This window comes from Nerophis ophidion, linkage group LG21 (genome assembly GCF_033978795.1).
Source record: "Nerophis ophidion isolate RoL-2023_Sa linkage group LG21, RoL_Noph_v1.0, whole genome shotgun sequence".
NCBI lineage: Eukaryota > Metazoa > Chordata > Actinopteri > Syngnathiformes > Syngnathidae > Nerophis > Nerophis ophidion.
Window position 1 is genome coordinate 17,221,839 of NC_084631.1, and position 27,500 is coordinate 17,249,338.

The 27,500-nt window shown below is 39.8% G+C and overlaps 1 protein-coding gene across 8 annotated transcripts in view; it reads left to right on the top strand.

Annotated features, from left to right (window-relative positions):
• Positions 1 to 27,500, top strand: part of samd12 (sterile alpha motif domain containing 12) — a 360,397-nt gene that overhangs the window by 112,084 nt on the left and 220,813 nt on the right. For all 8 annotated transcript variants that reach the window (XR_009803498.1, XR_009803499.1, XR_009803500.1 and 5 more), the window contains exon 3: positions 5,214 to 5,343. Coding sequence is in view for 5 of the 8 variants with exons in the window: in XM_061882064.1 (XP_061738048.1) it covers positions 5,214 to 5,343 (130 nt within the window). In the remaining 3 variants the exon portion in view is untranslated. The remainder of the gene's footprint in view (positions 1 to 5,213; positions 5,344 to 27,500) is intronic.

Genomic DNA, 27,500 nt, shown 5'->3' on the forward strand with positions numbered 1-27,500 from the left:
AAATAAACGATAAACGTTAAGTTATAACACTGAAACGCCCTCAGCAAGAGGTGCTTTAAGACAGGTAGCTGGCGGCTAACGTCCAACCGCAGTCTGTGTTTTATCAATTTCTAAATCACTAATCCTCGCCTCCATGACAACAAATGAAGTGAGTTTCTTCCAAGTATCATCCCTGCAGGACGAGGAATAGCTAAACATGCTTCACTACACACCGTAGCTCACCGGCATCATAATGTAAACAAACGCCATTTGTGGATCTACACCTGACATCTACTGTAATGATACCAAGTACAGGTGCGTATGTAGTCGATATACTACTATGTTTACGTCCATATTTTTTTAGCATCACAAAACCTTTTTTCGTTTTTTAAAAATGTTATATTTTAACTCAGGAAATATGTCCCTGGACACATGAGGTCTTTGAATAGGACCATTGTATGATCCTGTAACTACTTGGTATCGGATCAATACCCAAATGTGTGGTATCATCCGAAACTAATGTAAAGTATCCAAACAGAAGAATAAGTGATTATTAAATTTTAACAGAAATATCGATAGAACATGTTAAAAGAGAGAGTAAGCAGATATTAACAGTAAATGAACAAGTAGATTAATATTTAATTTTCTACCACTTGTCCCTCATAATTTTGACAATAGAATGGAAAATGACACAATATGTTACTGCATATGTCAGCAATTAAATTAGGAACCTTTATTTGCCTACTTACTAATAAAATAATAGTTGTCTTGTATGTTCACTATTCTATTTAAGGGCAACATTGCAATAAGAAACATGTGTTTAATGTACCATACAATTGTTTTTGTTAAAATAAAGCCAATAATGCCATTTTTTGCGGTCCCTTTTATTTAGAAAAGTCTCTTAATACATTTTGGTATTGGTACCAAAATATCGGTATCGGGACAAACCTACTCCAAATGACAAATTGCTTTAGAAAATGGATTTATTTATATTTATTAGGACTGACAAATGATATAAATATTTAATCGAAACTAATTGCATTGTCAATAGTTACCTCGTAATTAATCTTTCCTAATTATAATCTAAATAAGTGTGCCTTAGTATAGTACAAATAGAATCAAAGTGGCCTTATCCTGAAGTGAAGTGAATTATATTTATGTAGCGCTTTTTGTCTAGTGACTCAAAGCGCTTTACATAGTGAAACCCAATATCTAAGTTACATTCAAACCAGTGTGGGTGGTACTGGGAGCAGGTGGGTAAAGTGTCTTGCCCAAGGACACAACGGCGGAAGCGGGAATCGAACCTGCAACCCTCAAGTTGCTGGCACGGCCACTCTACCAACCGAGCTAAACCGCCCCTGATTATTTTCATATTTTTTTAACACTTAATTTTGATCTTCATAACACATAATGATTTTTTTTTTTAAACCTTTGCATAAATTTAGCTTTTTCTGGCTTCTTCTGTTTTGAGAGGCGGAGTTGCTAGATACAAACACTTGTCATCCTGAAACTTTGCACAATAGTTTTAGCATATATAAACAATGTCACGATCCGTGGTCTGGATCATGTTTTGTTATGTTCTGTTTGTTTTGGACACCCTTAGTTCCTGTTTTTGTGCACCCCTGTGTGTTACCATGTTTACTTATTACTTCCACCTGTCTTTGATTGGTGTTCGGGACGCTCACCTGCTTCCCGAGCACAAATCAGAGGCATTATTTAAGCCTGCCCTTGCTGGTCAGTCGGCCTGGCGTCATTGATTGCTTCATGCCTTGTCTACGTAGGATTTGTTTGTTTCATGCCATAGTTTCGTGAGTATACATTGTCCATAGTCTAGCTGCGAGTGCCATCAGGCACGTTGTTCTGTCGGCTCGTTTTCAGTTTTTTTGTACTCCTTTGATTTCTTGAGGAATAAATCATGTTCCTACCTGCACGCCTTGTCCAGAGTGATCCGTCTGCATTCCGGGAGAACGAATCCCGCAGTAAGCTGCGAAAACCCCCGTCGTGACAAACACTTCATATGTTTAAAAGATCAGTCCATCCAATTATTATTATTATCATTATTGTTTGTGTAGGGCTTCACGGTGGCAGAGGGGTTAGTGCGTCTGCCTCACAATACGAAGTTCCTGCAGTCCTGGGTTCAAATCCAGGCTTGGGATCTTTCTGTGTGGAGTTTGCATGTTCTCCCCGTGAATGCGTGGGTTCCCTCTGGGTACTCCGGCTTCCTCCCACTTCCAAAGACATGCACCTGGGGATAGGTTGATTGGCAACACTAAATTGGCCCTAGTGTGTGAATGTGAGTGTGAATGTTGTCTGTCTATCTGTGTTGGCCCTGCGATGAGGTGGCGACTTGTCCAGGGTGTACCCTGCCTTCCGCCCGATTGTAGCTGAGATAGGCGCCAGCGCCCCCCGCGACCCCGAAAGGGAATAAGCGGTAGAAAATGGATGGATGGATGGATTGTTTGTGTAAATACTACGTGCAATGATCCATCCATCCATTTTTTACCGCTTATTCCTTTTTGGGGTCACAGAGGGCGCTGGTGCCTATCTCAGCTACAATCAGGTGGAAGGCGGCGTACACCCTGGACAAGTCACCACCTCATTGAACATGCAATGATGATGTCTACAAATAATAATAATGCTATAAATAGAATGTGTGCGTCATTTTGAACTGCAAAACAAGGCGAACCGAGTAGATTTTTCTTTTTTTTTAATCAGTGATAATGTGTAATATTCTCAGATTTTCACAATAAAGCAACGCACCTGCCGTTGATTTAGTGTTAGATTTTAAATAGCCTGTACTTTGTTTATACTGTTCAGTTTCTAAAGAGTACAATACCTTACAACAAAGCTGTCATGTTCTATGATCTGGGTAGTGTTTTTTGTTATTTTCGGTTTTGAACTCCATTAGTTCCTCTTTTCTGATGCACTCTTGTTTGTTTTGGTTGCCATGGTGTCATGATTTTCACCTGCTGCTGGTGTACGGACACACGCACCTCTTGTCAATCATGACATGACTACTTAAGCCAATAGTTGCCAGGTAGTCGGCCTGGCAACATTGGCGTCACTCTGATGACATTATCATGCTTTGTTTATTCATAGTTCATGCTGCTCTGCTCACGTCACCGTAAGTGTTTTTGTTTCACGTTCACAGTTTCTGCCCATGACTTAGTTTTGTTCCTCCACTGTAAGCGCTTTTTGTTTGTGCTTTGCTAGTGAAAAATTTTCCAATCTTCTTCCGATGTCCGGTCATGTCAGTTTGCATCATGGGAAAACATTCCTCGCAGTAAGCTGCATTACAGTTCACGTTCTGACAAAAGCATTTTATTTCGAATGTGTGTACTTCTTTAATAGCTTAGCGCTCCAAATTCAGTCAGTTTATTCTGAAGCGGCATAATGGAGTTGGCCTGATGTAATGGATGGTAACGACACGGGAAAGGTATTAATGTCTCGTACTCTCTTCAATTTGAGATTTTGAGGCCAATACTTGGACTTACTGGCTTTTTGTTGTTATTTTCTAACTGAAGATTGGGTTAGTTTATTATTCATTCTTGATCAGTAAGCAGTTGAGAATGTCACCAGTAAATGTATAATTTATTATTAGCTACACCAAGGAAGCTATGTTTGTGTGCAGATTTAATTAGGAAGCGCTGACAGTACTAAACCGCATGCCCTAAAAAAAAAAAATCACTTTTGAGTCGACTAAAACATTTATTTTTGTATATTTTGTCAGCAAAAAGTTGACCAAACAAGAAGCACCACCGATACACTGCAAAAAGTGAAATCTAAGTGAGATTAAATATCTCAAATAATGGTGATATTTGCTTATTTTCTGCCTGATAAGATCATTCTTTTCACTAACCAGATATTATGTTAGAGCAGGGGTGTCAAACTCAAATACAGAGTGGGCCAAAATTCTAAACTGAACAAAGCCGCGGGCCAAAGTTGAACAACTTAACCTTTTAATAGGGACCCAAACAAGTGTTGCATTCAATATTGAACAAGCAAGGCTTATATAATTTTATAGTGACATGCAAAATCGAGTTTTGTTGGTAGTGGGGGTGTATATTGTAGCGTCCCGGAAGAGTTAGTGCTGCAAGGGGTCTGGGTATTTGTTCTGTTGTGTTAATGATGTGTTACGGTGCGGATGTTCTCCCGAAATGTGTTTGTCATTCTTGTTTGGTGTGGGTTCCCAGTGTGGTGTAACAGTGTTAAAGTTGTTTATACGGCCACCCTCAGTGTGACCTGTATGGCTGTTGACCAAGTATGCCTTGCATTAACTTGTGTGGGTGTAGAAGCCGCATATATTACGTGACTGGACCGGCACGCTGTTTGTATGGAGGAAAAGCGGACGTGACGACAGGTTGTAGAGGATCCTAAAAGCAGTACCTTTAAGGCACGCCCCCAATATCGTTGTCCGGGTGGAAATTCGGGAGAATGGTTGCCCCGGGAGATTTTCGGGGGAGGCACTGAAATTCGGGATTCTCCTGGAAAAATCGGGAGGGTTGGCAAGTATGAGAATTAGCGTTGAATGCGGTGATACAGCGGCACCGCCACTGTATAATACCGGTGGGCCAGCTCTAATGTTAATTTATTATTGCCTCAAGGGCCAAATGAAATGACACGGCGGGCCAGATCTGGCCCGTGGGCCAGAGTTTGACACCCATATGTTAGAGTGTTTACTTGTTTTAAGGGTTTTTGGTCCTAAATGATCTCAGTAAGATATTACAGCTTGTTGCTGAGATTTGATGACATATATTGAGTAAAACATGCTTGAAATTAGAATATCAACTGCTGCAAAGCTGTGTCATCAACACTCACAAGTATAAAAATACTTGTTTAAATGAATAATTTCTTACTTCCAGCATGAAAAAAAATTATTGAGCACATATCATTATGTCAAGATAATGGCACTAGCATGTACTTCATTTAAGAATACTTTCAACATATTGAGCAAAAAAATCTATTTTATTTTCTACCAAGAAAAGTGCACTTTTTATTAGTGAGAATATACTTATTTTAAGGTATTTTGGGGTTCATTGAGGTTAGCTAATTTTACTTGTTTTGGAAATTTTTGACAAGCCGAATTTTCTTGTTTTATTGGCAAATAATTTTGCCGAGTTCAAATAAAATACCCCTAATTTTTGTATTTTTTTTCTTGTTTTTGAACACTGACTTTTTGCAGTGTACATGAAGTTGTCTAATGTCATATGTTTAAATCTGTTTATTTCTGACAGCCGGGATATGTCAAATTGTCCAAACCAGTGGCTCTGTGGACCCAACAGGACGTGTGCAAATGGCTGAAGAAACACTGTCCGAATCAGCATCAGATCTACAGCGACTCCTTCAAACAACACGATATCACAGGTACCCCATGACACGTGCACAGACCAAAGTTCAGACAGAAGGAAATAGAAATATGTTTTATTATTCATAATGATTAGGGCTGCAGCTATTGATTACTCCAGTAGTCCACAGGTGTCAAACTCATATCTGGCCCTCCAGGTCATTTTATATGGCCTGCAAAAGCCTGGAAATAATATTTGTCAATAAAATACCTTATATATATTTTTTTTTTTTTACTTTCTTGTTTTCTCACTAAAGGTTTGTTCTAGTTTGTGTCCAATATTGCCACAAATATTATATTTAACTTTTTTGGTCAACATCCAAAACAATACTTGAATATCTGCTTAATTTATGATTTCGAAGCAAGTTATCCATCACATTGGACACTATAAAAATGACCAATAGATTTTTTACAGCATATTACTGTAAGTTGAAAAAAAACGACCAATGTTTGTTTTTTTACAGTAAAAAATTGTCGACTAATGTGTCAATTTCTGATTTCTTTTTTTACTGTAAAATCCACGGTGGATGATTTTATGGTACCACATTTTATTATGGTAAAAAACTGGCAGCTGAGTTGCCAAACTAAAATTAAACATCGCTACTGTATTTCTATGTATACGTTGTAAAAACAATAATAATTAAACAAAAAACACTGTATATTTTACAGTAAAAGTCCGGCAAATAAGCTGCCAGTTTTTTCTGTAAAAACAGTGGTAAAATCCACAGATTTTTTTATACTCTTCACGTAAAAAAAATGTTTAAATATTAAAATTCATAGCCAAATTCATAAATTATTTACTGTTACATGCGGCCCTCTAATGGCTGCCACGACTGCGGTCTGGCCCTCACAGACCAAAATTCTGAAAAAATTACGAAGCATATAGAAACGTTTTATTATTTATATTGTTTCGGGCTGCAGCTATTGATTAGTCAAGTCGTCCACATGTGTCAAAGTCAAGGCCCGCGGGCCAGATCTGGCCCTTCCCGTCATTTCATATGGCCCGCAAAAGCCTGGAAATAATGTGTCAATAAAATACCTTATACTTTCTTTACGTTCTTATTTTCTTCATAAGGTATAATGTTTTTTTTCTAGTTTGCCCTGCGATGAGGTGGCGACTTGTCCAAGGTGTACCCGCCTTCCGCCCGATTGTAGCTCAGATAGGCGCCAGCGCCCCCCGTGACCCCAAAAGGGAATACGCGGTATAAAATAGATGGATGGATGGATTGTAGTTTGACCGCAAACAAAAAATAGTGTCCCATATTGCAACAAATGTTACATTATCTAACGTTTTTGGTCAGAATCCCCCAAAAATACTTAAATATCTACTTAACTTATGATTTTGAAGCAAGTTATCCATCACATTGGACACTATAAAAATTACTGATAGATTTTACTGTAACATTTAGGGAGGTTTGTGTTTACAGCAAATTAGTGTAAGTTGAAAAAAAACGACCAATGTTTGTTTTTTACGGTAAAATTTTGCCCAATGTGCTGTCATTTTTTGTATTTTTTACTGTAAAATCCGCATTTGATGATTTTATGGTACCACATTTTATTATGGTAAAAAACTGGCAGCTGAGTTGCCAAAATAAAATTAAACAGCGGTACTGTATTTCTATTTATAATTTGTAAAAATAATAATAATAAAATAAACACCATATATTTTACAGGAAAAGTCTAGCAACGAAGCTGCCAGTTTTTTTCTGTAAAAAATCAGTGGTAAAATCCACAGATTTGGTTTACTCTTTATGTTAAAAAAAAATAATATTTGAATTCATAGGCAAATTCATTAATAATTTCCTGTTACAAGCAGCCCTCTAATGGCAGCCATGACTGCGGTGTGGCCCTCACAGACAAAGTTCAGACAAAATGATGAAGCATATAGAAGTATGTTTTATTATTTATAATGTTTCGGATTGCAGCTATTGATTAGTCGAGTAGTCCACAGGTGTCAAAGTCAAGGACCGCGGGTCAGATCTGGAAATAATAAGAGTCAATAAAATACCTTATATTTTCTTTCTTTACTTTCTTATTTTCTTGCTAAAGATATTATGGTTAATTTTGTAGTTTGAGAGGGAACACAAAATAGTGATCAATATCGCAACAAATATTATCTAACTTTTTTGGTCAAACTCCAAAACAATACTTAAATATCTGCTTAACTTAGGATTTCGAAGCAAGTTATCCATCAAATTGTACACTATAAAAAATGGCCAATAGATTTTACTGTAAAATTTAGGAAGCTTTTTTAGAATAGAATAGAATAGAATAGAGTTTTATTGTCATTATTGCAATGAACAGGTTCAAAGAACAACGAAATTGGAGCAGCTCCTCCTAAGGTGCATATACAATATGGTAGTATAAATTAAAAAAAATAGCTGAGATAGGCGCCAGCGCCCCCCGCGACCCCGAAAGGGAATAAGCGGTAGAAAATGGATGGATGGATGAATAAATAAATAAAAAATAAATTAAAAAAAAAAGATAGAGATGACAGATGTATCTATGTATACATACATAAAACATTATTTCACATTGTAGTCCAAAAAAATAGAAAAACATTTAAACATTACACATGAGGACATGATGGACATATGGACACTCAGTGCCTGTTTAGTGCTACTATGGCTCTTGGGTAAAAGCTATTTTTTAGTCTATTGGTGCTCGCTTTTAGCACCCTGTAGCGTCTGCCTGAGGGTAGCAGTTCCAGGTGGCTGTGCCCGGGGTGGAATGGGTCTTTCAGGATTGCTCTGTGCTTTCCTGAGACAGCGGGAGCTGTACAGGTCAGCCAGGGAGGGGAGGGGGCATCCGATTAACTTCTGGGCGGTCTTTATGACTCTCTGGAGCGCCGTTCTCTCTGCGGCCGTGCAGCTGCTGAACCACACGCAGATGCAGTAGGTCAGGATGGTCTCAATGGAGCACCGGTAGAAGGACACCAGCAGTTCCTGTGAGAGGTGGTTGTTCCTGAGTATTCTCAGGAAGTGCAGTCTCTGGTGTGCCTTCTTGATGGTAGCCGTGGTGTTGGTGCTCCAGGATAGGTCGTTGGCCAGGTGGACTCCCAGGGAGCGGAAGTCGGAGACCCTCTCCACACAGTCACCACTGATGATCAGGGGCAGGATGTCCGTTTTTTTCCTCCTGAAGTCTATGACCAGCTCCTTGGTCTTGGAGGTGTTCAGGGCCAGGTTGTTGACTTTGCACCAATCCGACAGCTTCTCCACCTCATCCCGATATGCAGCCTCGTCTCCCTCCGAGATGAGCCCCACTACGGTGGTGTCATCCGCAAATTTGATGATGGAGTTGCTGGAGTGGGCAGGTGTGCAGTCGTATGTGTAGATGGAGTAGAGAAGGGGGCTCAGCACGCAGCCTTGTGGAGAGCCGGTACTGAGGTGCAGGCTTGATGACATGTGGCGACCCAACTGCACCCTCTGGGGGCGCTTGGATAAGAAGTCCTTAATCCACATGCAGATGGAGTTCGAGAGACCCAGGTCTGACAGTTTGGACACCAGTCTATCAGGAATAATTGTGTTAAATGCCGAGCTATAATCCACAAAAAGCAGCCGCACGTAGCTTCCCCCCGTCTCCAGGTGACCCAGGGAGGAGTGTAGGGCTGTGGCGATGGCGTCCTCTGTGGACCTGTTGGCTCTGTAGGCAAACTGGTGTGGGTCAAGCTCGGGAGGGAGGACTGAGGTGATATGGGTCCGTACCAGCTTCTCGAAGCACTTCATAGCTATAGGTGTAAGTGCAACTGGACGGTAGTCATTCAGACATCTGACAGAGTTCTTCTTCGGCACCGGGATTATTGTGGAAGTCTTCAGGCATGATGGGATGACGGCCTGGGAGAGGGACTGGGTGAAGATCTTCGTAAATACTCCGGCCAGTTGGTCTGCACAGTCTCTTAGTACCTGTCCCGGGACTCCATCTGGGCCCGTAGCCTTCCTCGGGTTCACTGCCTTCAGCGTGTGTCTCACCTCATGCTCCTCCAGTATAAGGATGCAGCTGCTGTGGGTGTTGGGTGGAACTGTTGTGACGGCTGCAGGTGTTTTTCTCTCAAATCGGGCGAAGAAGCTGTTTAACTCCCCCGCTCGAGAGGCGTCGCCGTCAGCCGAAGGGTTACTGGGTCTGAAGTTGGTCATGTCTTTTATTCCTTTATTTACAGCATATTAGCGTAAGTTGAAAAAAAATTACCAATGTTACTTTTTTTTACAATAAAATTCCGTCGATTGAGCTGTCAATTTCTTTTTTTTTTTTTTTTACTGTAAAATCCACAGTTAAGGATTTTATGGTACCACATTTTATTATGGTAAACAACTGGCAGCTGAGTTGCCAAAATGAAATTAAGCAGCGGTACTGTATTTCTATTTATATGTTGTAAAAATAAATATTAATTTTAAAAACACCACATATTTTACAGTAAAAGTCTAGCAACAAAGCTGCCAGTTATTTCTGTAAAAACATTGGTAAAATCCACAGATTTGTTTTACTCTTTACGTAAAAAAAAAAAAAAAAAAAAAAAAAAAAAATTCACAGGCAAATTCATTAAAAATGTCCGATAATGGCGTTTTTCTCGATAACCGATATTGTCCAATTCTTAATTACCGATTCCGATAAACCGATATATACAGTCATGGAATTAACACATTATTATGCCTAATTCTTTTGTGATGCCCCGCTGGATGCATTAAACAATGTAACAAGGTTTTTCAAAATAAAACAACTCAAGTTATGGAAAAAAATGCCAACACGCACTGCCATATTTATTATTGAAGTCACAAAGTGCATTATTTTTTTTAACATGCTTAAAAACAGCAGCTTTGAATTTGGGACATGCTCTCCCTGAGAGAGCATGAGGAGGTTGAGGTGGGCGGGGTTGAGGTGTGGGGAGGGAGGGGGTAGCGGAGGGTGTATATTGTACCATCCCAGAAGAGTTAGTGCTGCAAGGGATCCTGGGTATTTGTTCCCTTGTGTTTATGTTGTGTTACGGTGCGGATGTTCTCCCGAAATGTGTTTGTCATTCTTGTTTGCTGTGGATTCACAGTGTGGCCCTTATTTGTAACAGTGTTAAAGTTGTTTATGTGGCCACCCTCAGTGTGACCTGTATGGCTGGTGACCAAATATGCCTTGCATTCACTTGTGTGCGTGAAAAGCCGTAGATATTATGTGACTGGGCCGGCACGCAAAGGCAGTGCCTTTAAGGCACGCCCCCAATATTGTTGCCTGGGTGGAAATGGGGAGAAATTCGGGAAAATGGTTGTCCCGGCACTGAAATTCGGGAGTCTCCCGGGAAATTCGGGAGGGTTAGCAAGTACGGTCTAGGTTAGAACACGCCTGTTCATCTCGCTGAAGAGAGTTCTCAACCAAAACATGCCAGTTTGTCTTTGCATCTCTCGTCCATACCACCTGGAGCCTCATTCCCTCCGTCAAAAGTGTCAACACTTGGCCACGTCAATCAGTTCCATAACAAAGATCCTCACGGTCACCCCGCTGTGGAACAACACTTAAGTCCCGGTGGCAACAGACGACTGTTAATTGCCATGCACTACACCTCTTGGAGCGCGACTGATCATGCTAATATGTTTGTTTGTTGCCGTCAAGAGCCTCTTTGGTTCAGCCGCGCTTTGACAGGGTAAAATCGCCCGCAAGGTCAGGAAGAGCGGCGGGATGATTCATGCATTTTCGCTATTATACACGCTACGCTGAGTGGTATTTAGCATTTACCACCAAATGGTGTGATAGTGTGAATCTTGCTGTGCCTGTTGGCCTCCATCCAGCCTGCAGGGATTTGTTAAATGTATTTATTTGTGTGTTTAATTAGGCTTAAAGCGGTATCTGCATAGCGTATTTGAAATGCATGCTTATTGTTGCAAAGTCATTTAAACAAATTGCAGGATCGTATGACAAAAAAGTTCATGTTAAAGTACCAATGATAGTCACTCACACACTAGGTGTGGCAAAATTATTCTCTGCATTTGACCCATCACCCTTGTTCACCCCCTGGGAAGTGAGGGGTGCAGTGAGCAGCAGCGGTGGCCGCGCCCGGGAATAATTTTTGGTGATTTAACCCCCAATTCCAACCCTTGATGTTGAGTGGCAAACATGGAGGTGATGGCTTACGTTTTTATAGTCTTTGGTATGACGAACTCGCAACCTACCGATCTCAGAGTGGACACTCTAACCACTAGGCAACTGAGTAGGTGAAAAACATATGAAAACACTTTTAAAGTTAAAGTTAAGGTACCAATCATTGTCACACACACACAGTTTGGCAAAATTATTCTCTGCATTTGACCCATCACCCTTGATCACCCCCTGGGAGGTGAAAAGAGCAGTGAGCAGTATATGTATATTTTATATATATATATATACATCTATATATATCTATATATATATATATATATATATATATATAAATATATATATATATATATATATATATCTATATATATAGATATATATATATATATATAAACATGTGTATTTGTATATATATGTATACATGTGTATATATACACAAATATACATACACGTATTTACATATACACATCTATACACATGTATACATACACATATATCTATCATTTATTTGTGTGTATACATGTGTATACAGTATATATCTATCTATATATATAAATATATATATATATAACCCCCAATTCCAAACCTTTATGTTGAGTGCCAAGCGTGGAGGTGATGGCTTCTATTTGTATAGTCTTTGGTATGACTCAGCCGGGGTTTCAACTCGCAACCTACCGATCTCAGGGCGGACACTCTAACCACTAGGCAACTGGGTAGGTGAAAAACATATGAAAACACTTTTAAAGTTAAAGTTAAAGTACCAATCATTGTCACATACACATACACACTCAGTTTGGCAGAATCATTCTCTGCATTTGACCCATCACCCTTGATCACAACCTTTGGAGGTGAAGGGAGCAGTGAGCAGCAGCTGTGGCCGCGCCCGGAAATCATTTTGGTGATTGAACCCCCAATTCCAACCCTTGATGTTGAGTGCCAAGAAGGGAAGTAATGGCTTCCATTTTTATAGTCTTTGGTATGACTCGGCCAGGGTTTCAACTCGCAACCTACCGATCTCAGGGCGGACACTTGAACCACTAGGCAACAGAGTAGGTGAATAACATATGAAAACACTTTTAAAGTTTACGTTAAAGTACCAATCATTGTCAAAATTATTCTCTGCATTTGACCCCCAATTCCAACCCCTGATGTTGAGTGCCAAGAAGGGAGGTAATGGCTTCCATTTTTATAGTCTTTGCTATGTCTCGGCCGGGGTTACAACTCGCAACCTACCGATCTCGGGGCAGACACTATAACCACTGAGTCGGTGAAAAACATATGAAAACACTTTTAAAGTTAAAGTTAAAGTACCAATGATTGTCACACACACACTGGGTTTGGCAAACTTATTATCTGCATTTGACCCATCACCCTTGATCACCCCCTGGGAGGTGAGGGGAGCAGTGAGCAGCAGCGGTGGCCTAGCCCGAGAATCATTTATGGTGAGTTAACCCCCAATTCCAACCGTTGATGCTGCGTGCCAAGTAGGGAAGTAATGGTTCCTATGTTTATAGTCTTTGGTATGGTTTCAACTCGCAACCTACCGATCTCGGGGCGGACACTCTAACCACTAGGCAACAGAGTAGGTGAAAAACATATGAAAACACTTTTAAAGTTAAAGTACCAATGATAGTCACACACACACACACACACACACACACACACACACACACACACACACACACACACACACACACTCAGTTTGGCAAAATTATTCTCTGCATTTGACCCTTCACCCTTGATCACCCCCTGGGAGGTGAAAGGAGCAGTGAGCATATATATAATATAATATAATATAAACGGAATACAATGATTTGCAAATCCTTTTCAACCCATATTCAGTTGAATTTGCTACAAAGACAACATATTTGATGTTCAAACTCATAAACTTTTTTTTTTTTGCAAATAATAATTAGAATTTCATGGCTGCAACACGTGCCAAAGTAGTTGGGAAAGGGCATGTTCACCACTGTGTTACATCACCTTTTCTTTTAACAACACTCAATAAACATTTGGGATCTGAGGAAACTAATTGTTGAAGCTTTGAAAATGGAATTCTTTCCCATTCTTGTTTTATGTAGAGCTTCAAGTGTTCAGCAGTCCGGGGTCTCAGCTGTCATATTTTACGCTTCATAATGCGCCACACATTTTCGATGGGAGACATGTCTGGACTGCAGGCGGGCCAGGAAAGTACCCGCACTCTTTTTTTACGAAGCCACGCTGTTGTAACACGTGCCTTGGCATTGTCTTGCTGAATTAAACAGGGGCGTCCATGATAACGCTGCTTGGATGACAACATGTTGCTCCAAAACCTGTATGGACCATTCAGCATTTATGGTGCCTTCACAGATGTGTAAGATACCCGTGCCTTGGGCATTAATACACCCCCATACCATCACAGATGCTGGCGTTTGAACTGTGCGCCTATAACAATCCAGATGGTTAGTTTCCTCTTTCTTCCGGTAGACACAACGTCCACAGTTTCCAAAAACAATTTGAAATGTGGACTTGTCAGACCACAGAACACTTTTCCGCTTTGCATCAGTCCATCTTAGATGAGCTGTGGCCCAGCAAAGCCGGCAGCGTTTCTGGGTGTTGTTGATAAATGGGCTTTGGTTTGCAGAGTAGAGTTTTAACGTGCACTTACAGATGTAGCGACCAACTGTAGTTATTGACAAAAGGGACAAGCGGTTGAAACTGGATGGATGGATGGATGGATTTTATCAATGTTTTAAGTTCACATCAACCTCAAAAAGCACTGGATTGTAACAAAAATTGCAACAAAAAAAAATGCTGTATTGATGTTTTACTCATTTTATATGACAGAGACTTAACAGTAGACATCTAGATGGCAGTAAAAGCATTTATTTAGAGCTCATAGTCAGAGTACTGTGCAGTTCTAATTAAAACTAGATTGTAGCTGAGATAGGCACCACCATCCCCCGCGATCCCAAAGGGAATAAGCGGTAGAAAATGGATGGATGGATGGAATGAAAATACAGTGGTACCTTTTTAAAGGGGCTGTTTGCAACAGTTACACAGATACCAAGAGGGCGCCAACTTTCCAACGTATTTCACAAAGTATATATCTTGTTAGCATTAGCTGTCGTTAAATATACAGTACAGGCCAACAGTTTGGACACACCGTCTCATTCAAGTCTTGATTTTCATGACTATTTACATTGTAGATTGTCACTTAAGAGAATGCCAAGAGTGTGCAAAGCAGTAATCAGAGCAAAGGGTGGCTATTTTGAAGAAACTAGAATGTTTGTAATATGTTTTCAGTTATTTCACTTTTTTTTGTGAAGTACATAACTCCACATGTGTTCATTCATAGTTTTGATGCCTTCAGTGACAATCTACAATGTAAATAGTCATGAAAATAAAGAAAACCCATTGAATGAGAAGGTGTGACTAGACCGGGAGTTGTGATCTCCGTAAACACCAATAATTTTATACGGGCCGGTAAAAACTTTTATAACATACACTTTGTGTTTGTGAACTTATAGACCAGGGGTCGGCAACCCGCGGCTCTTTGGCAACTCTGATGTGGCTCAGCTGCATAATCGCTGATCCCCCAGACTATAACTGGGGGATTCCGGATTTCGGTGCCTCTTTTGGACATCACCCTGGGTCAAAGTTCTCCGAGTTTCACTCGGACTACTACATTGATGGCGGGCCGTGATGGCTTTACTTTTAACATCCTCTACAACTTGTCATCGCACCCACCTTTACGCAATGTTATCTGCGTGCCGACCGGACGCATGCATTTCGCCGCTTCTATCGTCACATGTACGAGATTGCAACGCATACTGGGTGATACAGGTTACACTGAAGGTTGTGATATAAACAACTTTACACTCTTCCTAATACGCACCACACTGTGAACCCACACCAAACAAAAATGACAAACACATTTCGGGAGAACATCCTCACAGTAACACAACATAAACGCAATACAACAAATACCCACAATCCTTTGCATACATGACTCTTCCTGACTATATTATACAACCCCGTGCAACCAACCCCGCCCACCTCAACCGGCGCATGGAGGGGGTCGGGAGGGGGGTTAGCGGGGTTTTGTGTGAGCGGGGTGTATGAGGACTAGTCATGGAAGCAAAGGATTCTGGGTATTTGTTGTGTTGCGTTGATGTTGTGTTACTGTGAGGATGTTCTCGCGAAATGTGTTTGTCATTCTTGTATGTTGTGGGTTCACAGTGTGGTGCATATTAGTAAGAGTGTTAAAGTTGTTTATATCACAACCTTCAGTGTAACCTGTATCACCCAGTATGCCTTGCAGTCGTGTACGTGTATCTACGGAAGCCACATACAACCTGTTGCTGGACTGACAAGTATTTTGTACATGTTGTAGAAGGCGTCAAAGTCAATAGTTTCATAGCATGCCCTTATTATTGTTATCCGGGTGGCCATCAGCTGATATTTGCGAGAATTGTTTGTCTTCGTTATTTTGTGAAACGGCTCAAATGGCTCTTTGAGTGGTAAAGGTTGCCGACCTCTGTTATAGACGATTGTCAAGAAAATGTGTTCTGTTAAACCACTAAGGGTAATTAACATAGGCTAGCCAGCGTTGTCCTTATGTTTTGCTTTGAAAAATGTGACTGTGAGAAGGTTGCCAAACAGCATTTTAACTCATCAGCATCTTAATTTACGAGTACTGTATTTTCCAGACCATAGGGCGCACTGGATTTTAAGGCGCACTACCGATGAGCGGGTTTAGTCAGGTGTTTTTTCATACAAAAGGCAGGGACTACAAAGGCACCAATTTTCAGGACTTTTGCAGATCCCAAATACAGAGCTGCAGGTACCAGAAGGTAAGAAAAGTTGCTTTTGCATAATATTGCGAAACAAAACTTTCCAGCACCCCCCCGCCACCCCAAAAGGGTCAAGCGTTAGAAAATGGATGGATGGATGTTTGTGGTGTGAGCTGTAACAGAAATGACTCGCCGTCAGCTTCGGAAGTTGAACCATACGCATTGTTGTGATACGGTTCATAGATAAAGTATTTAAAAAAAAAAAAAAAAGATGAATTTGTGAGGGTGCATTGTTTTGATTGGAAAAGTCCACACGGCAGACAATTTGCTGTGTATAAATGTTGAAATAAAGCTTATTTTTGTACTCCTCCCTCATGAGAATACATTTAAAGATTGTAGCCAAGCAGCACAACAGTATATTAATGGCCCCGGCTTCTTATTCGGGTGTAATGAATTTACACAATGGTTGTTATACATAAGCATGGCCACATTCAGAACAGTACACACACACACACACACACACACACCATTCCATACTAGCAAACACAAGATGATGCTATGTGCGGTGTTAATTAGCAGAACACTACTAATTGGACATACTTTCCATTGCATTCAGTCTTTGAAGTATAATATGCATTTTGGATCGGTTCCGATTAGAAAACTAATGAAAAATGTGCAGAAAGATGAATGCTACAATCACATGATTATGATTATGACCACTTGAGCCGTGAACGACTACATACAGTGGGGCCAAAAAGTATTTAGTCAGCCACCGATTTTGCAAGTTCTCCCACTTAAAATAATGACAGAGGTCTGTAATTTTCATTATAGGTACACTTCAACTGTGAGAGACAGAATGTGAAAAAATAATCCAGGAATTCACATTGTAGTAATTTTAGATAATTTATTTGTGAATTATGGTGGAAAATAAGTATTTGGTCAACCATTCATATCTCTCACTGATGGAAGGAGGTTTTGGCTCAAAATCTCACGATACATGGCCCCATTCATTCTTTCCTTAACACGGATCAATCGTCCTGTCCCCTTAGCAGAAAAACAGCCCCAAAGCATGATGTTTCCACCCCCATGCTTCAAAGTAGGTATGGTGTTCTTGGGATGCAACTCAGTATTCTTCTTCCTCAAACACGACAAGTTGAGTTAATACCAAAAAGTTTTATTTTGGTTTCATCTGAGTACATGCCATTCTCCCAATCCTCTGCTGTATCATCCATGTATCCATTTTGGTATAAACTCAACTCGTCGTGTTTGGAGGAAGAAGAATACTGAGTTGCATCCTAAGAACACCATAACTACTGTGAAGCATGGGGGTGGAAACATCATGCTTTGGGGTTGTTTTTCTGCTAAGGCGACAGGACGATTGATCCATGTTAAGGAAAGAATGAATGGGGCCATGTATCGTGAGATTTTGAGCCAAAACCTCCTTCCATCAGTGAGAGCTTTGAATGGTTGACCAAATACTTATTTTCCACCATAATTTACAAATGAATTATTTAAAATTCCTACAATGTGAATTCCTGGATTTTTTTTTCACATTCTGTCTCTCACAGTTGAAATGTACCAATGATGAAAATTACAGACCTCTGTCATCATTTTAGGTGGGAGAACTTGCATAATCGGTGGCTGACTAAATACTTTTTTGCCCCACTGTATGTGCGATCATTTCAACAACAATCGTCTTCAGTATGCAGCAGCGATCCTGACCCCACTTCAAAATCGATGTGCCACATCCTCCCTATTGGTCTCCCTCGATCTTTACCTCTCATCCCTGCTGTCATTAAATATGCATTAAAGCATATTAAGGCATAATTAGATATTAGCCTCTAATCTTGTATCTCTACAAGGCCACTGGGATTCTTTATTTTAAGAATAGCCTGACATCCAAAGTACAAACCCCAAAACCAGTGAAGTTAGCACGTAAAATAAATAAAAAGAGAATGCAATGATTTGCTAATCCTTTTCAACTTATATTCAATTGAATAGACTGCAAAGCCAAGATACTTAATGTTTGAACTGGGAAACTTATTTTTTTGGGGCAAAAAAATATTTAACTTAGAATTTAATGGCAGCAACACATTGCAAAAAAGTTGGCACAGGGGCATTTTCACCACTGTGTTACATGTCCTTTCCTTTTAACAACACTCAGTAAACATTTGGGAACTGGGGAAGCCAATTTTTGAAGATTTTCCGGTGGAATTCTTGCTTGATGTACAGCTTAAGTTGTTCAACAGTCCGGGGTCTCCGTTGTCGTATTTTAGGCTTCATATTGCGCCACACATTTTCAATGGGAGACAGGTCTTGACTACAGGCAGGTCAGTCCAGTACCCGCGCATTTTTACTACCAAACCACGTTGTTGTAAGATGAGCAGAATGTGGCTTGGCATTGTCTTGCTGAAATAAGCAGGGGCGTCCATGAAAAAGACCTTGCTTGGATGGCAACATATGTTTCTCCAAAACCTGTATGGACCTTTCAGCATTAATGGTGCCTTCACAGATGTGTAAGTTACCCATGCCTTGGGCACTAATGCACCCCCATACCATCACAGATGCTGGCTTTTGAACTTTGCGCCTATAACAGTCCAGACAGTTATTTTCCTCTTTGGTCCTGGGGAAACGACATCCACAGTTTCCAAAAAACAATTTGAAATGTGGACTCGTCAGACCACATTCCACTTTGCATCAGTCCATCTTAGATGAGCTCGGTCCCAGTGACGATGGTGGTGTTTCTGGGTGTTGTTGATAAATGGCTTTCGTTTTCCATAGTAGAGTTTTATCTTGCATTTGCAGACGTAGTAGCCAACTGTTACAGTTGGCTACTACTGTAACAACTATACAGTGGTTTTCTAATGTGGTAATATGAGCCCATGTGGTGATATCCTTTACACACTGATGTCACTTTTTGATGCATTACTAACTGAGGGATTGAAGGTCACAGGCATTCAATGTTGGTTTTCAGCCTTGCCGCTTACATGCTTTGATTTTGCTAGATTCTCTAAACCTACGGACCGTAGATGGTGAAATCTCTAAATTCCTCATTGAGAAATGTTGTTATTAAACTGTTTGACAATTTGCTCATGCATTTGTTCACAAAGTGGTGACCCTCGCCCCATCCTTGTTTGTGAATGACTGAGCATTTCATGGAAGCTGCTTTTTATACCCAATCATGGCACCCACCTGTTTTCAATTAGCCTTTTCACCTGTGAGATGTTCCAAATAAGTTTTTGATGCGCATTCCTCAACTTTCTCAGTCTTTTTTTGCCACTTGTGCCTGCTTTTTTGAAAAATGTTAAAGGCATCGAATTCTAAATGAGCTAATATTCACAAAAAAATTATAACTAAGTTTACCAGTTAGAATTTTAAGTATTTTGGCTTTGCATTCTATTCAATTGAAAATAATTTGGAAAGGTTTTACAAATCATTGTATTCTGTTTCTATTTACAATTTACACAACTTGCCAACTTTACTGGTTTTGGGTTTTGTAAAATATGTCAAATATAACCTCTCGCTTGGTCAATCCCATTCTGGCTGGTCAATCAGACTTGACAGGACTATACTTTCCTCATATACCCATAATTTTGAAAAAAAAATGCATTTTATTCTCCAACCTGCAACCATGTACCTGGCAGACATATTTGATATTTACTTCAAATTCTGGGCAGAAATAACATGATTTAGAATGAAGATGCTACCAAAACACATACTATGCAATATTTTAGATTTTGGAGTTAAAACTGGGCGTTCCAAAATGTTCTCAATCTCCGGTTTCTGTTATTAATGTGTTTTTTTTTTTTAAGTAGGCAAGTACAACGATGTAGACGAGTACAGCAGTAAAAGTTTAAACGGTGTTAAAAGTATTCTTTATTTTTAGTCAATTAAATTAATTAATTCTCCTTGGCAGTATTGCTATAGCTACAGTATATTTTTTATGGTGTAGAAGCTTGACGTGAGAAAATATTTCTTGTCGTTCACTTTTAATGTGGCAAACAGCTATCAATTATTTTGCTAATCAAGCAGTCTATAGCAGGGGTCGGCAAGCCGCGGCTCCGGAGCCGCATGCGGCTCTTTGGCCACTCTGATGTGGCTCAGGTGCATAATCGCCGCTGCTTCTATCGTCACTCGCACGAGATTGTAAGGCATACTTGGTCAACAGCCATACAGGTTACACTGAAGGTTGTGATATAAACAACTTTAACACTTTACCAATATTCACCACACTGTGAACCCACACCAAACAAGAATGACAAACACATTTTGGCAAACATCCTCACAGTAACACAACATAAACGCAACATAACAATTACCCAGAATCCTTTGCATCCATGACTATTCCTGACTATATTATACACCCCCGCCCACCTCAACCGACACACGGGGGGGTTTGGGGTGTTGGCGCTAGCGGGGTGTATAATATAGTCAGGATTAGACATAGATGCAAAGGATTCTGGGTAATTGTTATGTTGCGTTTATGTGTTACAGTGCCGATGTTCTCCCGAAATGTGTTTGTCATTCTTGTTTGTTGTGAGTTCACAGTGTGGCGCATATTAGTAAGAGTGTTAAAGTTGTTTATATCACAACCTTCAGTGTAACCTGTGTGGCTGTTGAACAATTATGCCTTACAGTCCTGTGCGTATATCTGCGGAAGCCACATACAACATGTTACTGGGCTTGCAAGCTGTTTGAATAGAATGCGTAGAATGTTGTAGAATGCGTCAAAGGCAGTGGATTCATAGCACGCCCTTATTATTGTTATCTGAGTGACCATTAGCAGATATTAGCGAGAATGGGTGTTTTGAGAATTTGGGAATCTCCCAGAAAATTTGGGAGGGTTGACAAGTGTAATGCTGTCAAGCGGAAATCATGAAAAAGTCGTGGGCTGACAAGTGTAATGCTGTCAAGTGTAAATCATGAAAAAGTCGCGGGCCGGGTGTCTAAGACCCTTGGTTTACACATAGCACAAAGCAATAAAAAAAAAACTCTTTATGCTGTTATTTCATTATAAATTTCAAAAGAGTTTTGTGACTCCCATTGTCTTCTTTATTTTGTGAAACAGGTCAAAATGGCTCTCTGAGTGGTAAAGATATCCGACCCCTGGTCTGTAGTAATCAAGTGGGGGTTCCAAATTTGATTCCAGCTTTCGCCATTCTAGTCACGGACGTTGTGTCTTGGGCAAGACACTTCACCCACCTTTCTCCCAGTGGCATCTACACTGGTGTGTGAATGCACAGGACCCTTTTGGTTGAGTCTTAGTCTCAATGGGACTTTCCTGGGTAAATAAAGGTTGAAAATAAATGAATAAATAAAAGTGCTTATTTTAGGGAAATTAATTGAAATAAACAACACTTTTCCCGCTTGCTAAAAAAAACCTGCATTCTTTTAATCTACATTGAAAATTGCACTTTTAATAATATACATTCAAAGTTTGATACAACACAGTTAACATGGGGTCAATAAAATACTGATCGCGTTCTTCCCGAGAGTGCATTATATAATAATCCTTATTTCTTACCTTTTCTTTTCAAAGGAATACAATAAAATGATCCCTAAATCAAGTCGAATGAAGAAAAAGATTTCACAATACATGCATTATCCTGGTACCTCCTGTTTATGGAAGTAGTATTAGGCAAAATTTTACCATCCACCAATAGGTTGGGACAACACAGGATCGATAGTTTTGTTATTTTTATTTAGTTGTTTTTTTTTTCATTCCTTATTTCTGAAGATTTTCATAAATATTTACTGTGTAAGTTTGTAAATACATGAGAATTTAGTGAAAAACAACACGATTGTCTCCATTGTAAAAAGCCTGCAATGAAAATGGGCGAACATTTGGGGTCCACCGCATGGTCGGGTTATATTGAACCTTGTGTTGTATCGGACTGCGCTATATAATATATGTAAAAAAAAAAAAGAAAAATAGATGTCCGATAATATCAGGCTGCTGATATTATCGCCCGATAAATGCTATAAAATGTAATATCGGAAATGATCGGTATCCGTTTAAAAATTATCAGTATCAGTTTCAAAGAGTAACATTTCTGACTTTGTAAAACGCTGCTGTGTACACGGTGGTAGGGAGAAGATTGCCAATAAACCTTAAAGGCACTGCCTTTGTGTGCCGGCCCAGTCACATAATATCTACGACTTTTCACACACAAAAGAGAATGCAACGCATACTTGGTCAACAGCCATACAGGTCACACTGAGGGGTGGCCATATAAATAACTTTAACAATTTTACAAGTATGCGCCACACTGTGAACCCATAACAAGAATGACAAACACATTTCGGGAGAACATCCGCACCGTAACACAACATAAACACAACAGAACAAATACCCAGAACCCCTTGCGGCACTAACAGCAAAACCTGGCCCCGCCCACCTCAACCTCCTCATGCTCTCTCAGGGAGAGAATGTCCCAAATTCCAAACTGCTGTTTTGAGGCATGTTAACAAAAGATAATGCAGTTTGTGACTTCAATAATAAATATGGCAGTGCCTTGTTGGCATTTTTTTCCCATAACTTGAGTTTATTTATTTTGGAAAACCTTGTTACATTGTTTAATGCAGGGGTGCCCACACTTTTTCTGCTGGCGAGCTACTTTTCAATTGACCAACTCGAGGGGATCTACCTCATTTATATATATCATTTATATTTACTTATTTATGAAGGAGACATTTTTGTAAACAAGTTAAATGTGTTTAATGATAATACAAGCATGTGTAACACATATAGATGTCTTTCTTTCACGAAGACAAGAATATAAGTTGGTGTATTACCTGATTCTGATGACTTGCATTAATTGGAATCAGACAGTAATGATGATAACGCCCACATTTTCAAATGGAGGAGAAAAAAAGTTGTCCTTTCTGTACAATACCACATGAAAGTGGTTGGTTTTTGGCATCTAATTCATCCAGCTTCCATACACTTTACAAGAAAAACATTGGCGGCAAATTCCGTAGCTTGCTTGATTGACATTCACGGCACCCGAGGGTCTTGTGAGATGACGCTGGTTGCTGCCAGTTCATTATTATGAAAAAATGACAGAGAGGAAGGCGAGAAACACTTTTTATTTCAACAGACTTTCGCGTCGTCCCTTCCGTCAAAACTCTAAAGGCCGACTGCACATTTCCTATCTTCACAATAAAAGCCCTGCTTCATGCTGCCTGCGCAAACAAAATAAAAGTCTCGGAAAGCTGGCGTGCACAAGTGATGTGTACGCCAGCTTTCTGAGGGATCGCTTGTGCACGCCAGTTTTCCGAGACTCTGTATTTAGTTAGCGCAGGCAGCATGAAGCAGGGCTTTTGTTGTGAAGATAGGAAATGTGCAGTCGGCCTTTAGAGTTTTGACGGAAGGTACGGCGCGAGAGTCTGTTGAAATAAAAAGTGTTTCTTGCCTTCTTCTCGGTCATATTTTAATAATAATGATCTTGCAGCAGCCGGCGTCATCTCACAAGACCCTCCGGTACCGTGAATGTCATTTAAGTGACGTCTTGGTGAAGATTGATGATCACTAATTTTTAGGTCTATTTTTTTAAAAGCCTGGCTCGAGATCGACTGACACACCCCCCGCGGTCGACTGGTAGCTTGCGATCGACGTAATGGGCACCCCTGGTTTAATGCATCCAGCGGGGCATCACAACAAAATTAGGCTCAGTAATGTATTAATTCCACGACTGTATATATCGGTATCGGTTGATATCGGAATCAGTAATTAAGAGTTGGACAATATCGGATGTCGGCAAAAAGCCATTATCGGACATCTCTAAAAAAAAAATCCATGCTGTTTTCCAACACACAGACCACTGCACTCTATTGCAACGGTTGTGCGGAAGCGTATTTGAATTTCCAGGCACTCCGTGCATTCCGTATTTTATACGTTTTTATTCATTTAATAAAGATGCAATACCGCCTGAGGGATCAAAGGTCACAGGCATTTAATGTTGGTATTCAGCCTTGCAGCTTACGTGCAGTGATTTCGCCAGATTCTCTGAACCTTTTGATAATATAACGGACCGTAGTAAAGTTAGCTTAATAAACGATTAATCAAGGCAACGGGATAAAAATCAAAGATTTTTTCTAATCAATTTGATCAATTAATCGTTGCAGCCCGAGAAACCGTATGGTACCGAACTAAATGATCCCCTAGCAAAAACTCCAGTTTTGTTAGAAGTTGCACCCTTGGCATTTGTTTGGCTCAAATTACATTTCATTCTGAATTTGACTTATATAATGTATTGGAGGGTTCATGCACGTTACACTGCCATTCATCAGTCGTTTTTTTTTTTTTCCAGGCCATGGCTCTGTAGATTAATATGCTTTCTTGCAACACTGCTGCCCAAAGAATGCACAGTCGAGGGTATGAATCAGTGTAAAGGTTTGGAAAATATATACGGTACCAGGAGCAGGGGCAGCTTATCATGTTGGCAGTTTGAATATACTTAACCCTAATATACAAACCCCATTTTCATATGAGTTGGGAAATTGTGTTAAAATGTAAATATAAACAGAATAAAATTATTTGCAAATAATTTTCAACCCATATTCAGTTGAATATGCTACAAAAACAACATATTTGATGTTCAAAGTGAACAATTTTGCAAATAATCATTAACTTTAGAATTTGATGCCAGCAACGCGTGACAAAGAAGTTAGGAAAGGTGGCAATAAATACTGATAAAGTTGAGGAATGCTCATCAAACACTTATTTGGAACATCCCACAGGTGTGCAGGCTAATTGGGAACAGGTGGGTGCCGTGATTGGGTATAAAAGCAGCTTTCCTAAAAATGCTCAGTCTTTCACCAGAAAGGATGGGGTGAGGTACACTCCTTTGTCCACAACTACATGAGCAAATAGTCAAACAGTTTAAGAACAATCTTTCTCAAAGTGCAATTGCAAGAAATTTAGGGATTTCAACATCTACGGTCAAAAGGTTCAGAGAATCTGGAGAAATCACTCCACGTAAGCGGCATGGCCGGAAACCAACATTGAATGACCGTGACCTTCGATCCCTCAGACGGCACTGTATCAAAAACCGGCATCAATCTCTAAAGGATATCACCACATGGACTGAAGCAAAGTGGAAAAGTGTTTTGTGGTCTGACGAGTCCACATTTCAAATTGTTTTTGGAAATATTCGACATTATGTCATCCAGAACAAAGGGGAAGCGAACCATCCAGACTGTTATTGACGCAAAGCCAAAAGCTAGCATCTGTGATGGTATGGGGGTGCATTAGTGCCCAAGGCATGGGTAACTTACACATCTGTGAAGGCACCATTAATGCTGAAAGGTACATACAGGTTTTGGAACAACATATGCTGCAATCTAAGCGCCTTTTTTTTCATGGACGCCCCTGCTTATTTCAGCAAGATATTGCCAAGCCACATTCAGCATGTGTTACAACAGCGTGGCTTCGTTAAAAATAGAGTGCGGGTACTTTCCTGCCCCGCCTGCAGTCTAGACCTGTCTCCCATCGAATGTGTGACGTATATTATGAAGAGTAAAATACGACAGCAGAGACCCCGGACTGTTGAACCGACTGAAGCTCTACATAAAACCAGAATGGGAAAGAATTCCACTTTCGAAGCTTCAACAATTAGTTTCCTCAGTTCACAAACTTTTATTGAGTGTTGTCAAAAGAAAAGGTGATGTAACACAATGGTGAACATACCCTTTCCCAATTACTTTGTCATGTGTTGCAGCCATGGAATTCTAAGTTAATTATTATTTGCAAAAAAAAAGATAAAGTTTATAAGTTGGAACATCAAATATCTTGTCTTTGTAGTGCATTCAACTGAATATGGGTTGAAAAGGATTTGCAAATCATTGTATTCTGTTTATATTTAAATCTAACACCATTTCCCAACTCATTTGGAAACGGGGTTTGTAGAAAGAAAGCTAAGAATTAATTGCCTCATTCAAAGTACATTACATGTGTATGGTAGTCAATAAGTTGCAGTATTTCAGTACAGAAGCGAAAGTGGAGAAGCAATTAAAAACATAGTTTTTTGAAAGGTGATTATAAATTAAATGTAGTGATATAATTTTGCAGTCATACTCAGTCGAAACACAACAACAGACTTGTGGCAAATTTAGCGTATTGACGTGTATTATTCCACTGTGTGCACATAACTAGTTTGCATTGTGCACATGTAACCACAGAACAAAGCATGAGGCCAGCCTATGTATATTCCAGCAGTCCTTTTTTTTTATTTCTAGAAGCTTTTTATCCGTGAATTCATCCAGATAGTAATTTGCTAAGCAGAGCTGCATTGGTCGGCCATTGTGTTACACTGTGAAATCAATTATTTCATCTCCACCTTAATAGCGGATCCTAATGGACTTTCTATTGACATCGATTCTGTGGTTGCAGCACAATTACACCACATTACGCCACACAACGCAGTAATAATACGTGGCGGTCATTTCATGCATTTTGTGAGGTTGGTTTGGATTTAATTTTTCCCACCCGCAAATATTTCTCATCATTTGTCCCTCCTGACTACTTTCGTCCTCCCCGCTCTTTGCGGTCATTCCGTCGAGCTCGGTGGATTAATTGCAGTTTGAAAAATTACCTGTTGAAACTTAATGGGGAAATACTCAAATGTACCTATTAGACCCGAGGAACAACGCCTCGTTAATTAAAACATGCACAGAAAAACATAATCATCATTTGAGAAAAGGCCCAAATATTTGCGTCCATGGGTCACCTTTAACGGTAACCCAATGTCGACGATTCATCTTATAATTAATTAAAAGTGACCAAAATATTCCACTTCAAATGCAAAAAAAAAAAATAGTTCAGTAGTTAAATTAAATCAGAGTATTTGCTGAATGTATTATTTTTTTCAATATTATCTGATGCCAATAAAAACAAACAGTTCCATCTTCATTGTCCAACATGTGTTCATTAGTTTTATTCACTTATTAAAAGGAAATGGTGATCATCTACCATTTTTTTGGTTACTACTGTTGCTTCTATTTCTATTATTCATATATAGTATGATTCAGTGGCGGGCCGTGCGTTTCCCACCTAGGCCTTTAGTGATGTCCGACTTCAAAGATTACCTCTCAAAATACCATCATTTACGTCACCACATGACCATTTCTGGAGAAATCACATCAACAGTGTACAAAACGGGCTATTTTCTGGCACATTTACAAATCAATCAACCCACATCAGCAATTAAAATATATCTTATGTGGTACTGTCAAAATAAAAATAGCAAAAAACATATTAAACGTGAAAAAAATAAGAAATAATATGTTTGAACTCACAATTTGTAAGACCCATTCGATGCCCTCGTAGT